This window comes from Talpa europaea, assembly GCF_964194135.1.
Source record: "Talpa europaea genome assembly, chromosome: 6".
Taxonomy (NCBI): Eukaryota; Metazoa; Chordata; class Mammalia; order Eulipotyphla; family Talpidae; genus Talpa; species Talpa europaea.
Window position 1 is genome coordinate 39,700,718 of NC_140072.1, and position 2,027 is coordinate 39,702,744.

A 2,027-nucleotide genomic window follows, 5' to 3' on the forward strand; every position below is an offset into this window, starting at 1 on the left:
CATCCAAAGATGATATTTTATAGGCTAATTTCTAAAGAAATGCAAATTTTAAAAAAATAATGAAAGCCATGTTTTGCTCAGGAATACTATTGTGCACATACTATATAGATAATTTATAGCAGATACTGGAGATTGCCATGTTTCAAATGGCAAAATGCTAATTGGTGAGTTTGATACAGTCCAGCTATATTGATATTCGCCTCCCTGGAGAATGTGGCAGCGTGCAATGTTGAGAGACCACCTAGTCACCATCATTCCTCTTCTCTCGTATGACTCCATGGTGATAGAACATTCATATCCTTAAGATGCAAGGCCAAGCAAAAAACCTCCCACAAAGCCACTGGATATTACAATGTTCTGTTTGATAAATTCTGTTGCTTCTTCAATTACGTTGTTAATTTCAGGTGCAGCTTTATTTGCTCGTTTCTTAATCTGTCTTTTTGCTTTATTTACATCTTTTTCAACTCTCTTCCAGTCGACCTGCACATAGCCACTGTGACTGGCAATCTGAAGGAGAAGAAAGCCACCACCTACTGCAGTTGCTGCAAGTTTTCCAACTTTCTGGAACAAAAATCCTGCACACCAGCCAGTTACTCCACCCATTACAATCTGGGTAGCTACATAGTATTTTTCTACCATAGGTCCAGAGCTGTGGCCAAACACTCGATTCCACCAGTGGTGTCTTCTTGCATACTCAGTTAAATCCAACACTTCATAAGAGTCATCATCACTTTCATAGTCTTGGGGAGGGGGATTCCGGGTCGCCATGTTACCACCGGCGGCCAGTTCTCTGCATTAAAAATTTTTAATCTAAAATACATCCCACAAAGAAGATAACATCTGCTATTTCTTTAGTGCCTAAGAAGCCTTGGGCCAGCAAGGAACAAGGATCCAGGATAGTCTGTCTGAAGGAAGATTAAGCCCTTTAAGTAGGATGAAGTTACACCCATTTAGGGGCAGCTCTCCATCCCAAAGCAGATGAATCTATTTTGGCAGGGAAAGTGGGGGTGGTGGTGGTGGTGGTGGTGGTGGTGTGTGCACGTGTGTGTGTGTGTGTGTGTTATGGTGGGGGTGTAGTAACTTTGCTATAAGATCAGTCACAGTGAAATTCTGGCAGGATCTCAGACAACGGCACTTACTGCAGCGTTAGTTATATTTTATACATAAATTGCAAGCTTTAACAGCAACCTAAATGCCTACCAAGGAACCAGTAAATTTTGGTTCAGTCATATGGTAAAATTCACTTGAAATGGAAATCACTGATGCAGATGAAAATGAGCAAAGTTTTGCATAAAGGGAAAAAAAAAAAACCCTGCAGATGTTTTGATTCAGCTATAGGCTAATCAAGGTAACAAATATCAAGAACAATTGTAAAGGCCCTGAAAGGTTTGTTCAGCCCCAACACAGCCACAGTCAGACCACAGCCTTAAAGAGAGCAGCCACATGTTTAAACAAAGATATTTCCTTATAATAGACTTTTTTTTTTAATTTTTTTTTATATAGGCATGTTTTCTTTCTTTCTTTATTTGTTTGTTTGTTTGTTTTGTTTATACATGCACTGGGTACAGTCAGAAGCGCGGGAGGGTGAGAGAATTCACCAGAGCCAGAGCGGGGAGCAGAACAGGCAAGAGGACCGAAGTACACTGCTGAGGGGAGCAGCGGGCGGCAGGAGAGGTCTGCGCGCCATGTGGGACCCTCCTCCGGTGGCCGGGAAGCAGCCGGGGATCGAACTGGCGCCGCAGAGGCCGCAGGCAGCTTCGCAACCCAGCGCTCAACCGCTGCGCCACCGGGGAGGCCCAATAATAGACTTTTAAGCTCCTAAATTCTTGCTTTCCTTGCACACATATTGTGCTGCCACAGAGATAACTATCCCCTCAGTTCAGGTATTCATATCCTATTTTGTTAGTATGTTAGAAAATGATCATGTCCTCAGGGAAAACAAATGCTTTGTTACTCTAACATGCCTGTTTTACTATGACTTTTTTTTTCCTACTGAGAATAGCCTGCCTGTTCCTACAATATACAAG

The 2,027-nt window shown here is 42.5% G+C and overlaps 1 protein-coding gene across 2 annotated transcripts; it reads right to left on the reverse strand.

Annotated features, from left to right (window-relative positions):
• Positions 1-300: 300 nt before the first annotated feature.
• Positions 301-904, reverse strand: LOC311172065 (FUN14 domain-containing protein 1-like; the record flags this gene model as incomplete). 2 transcript variants are annotated; one of them, XM_084235195.1, is made up of 2 exons in its annotated part: positions 501-904; positions 301-371 (listed from the first exon to the last, which is right to left on the reverse strand). In XM_084235195.1, the coding sequence occupies exons 1-2, from the start codon at positions 766-768 to the stop codon at positions 301-303; spliced, it is 339 nt and encodes a 112-aa protein (XP_084091321.1). In that variant the 5' UTR covers positions 769-904. The 2 variants fall into 2 exon arrangements, with proteins under 2 accessions (XP_084091321.1, XP_084091320.1); XM_084235194.1 differs by having other exon boundaries at positions 301-904.
• Positions 905-2,027: the final 1,123 nt, after the last annotated feature.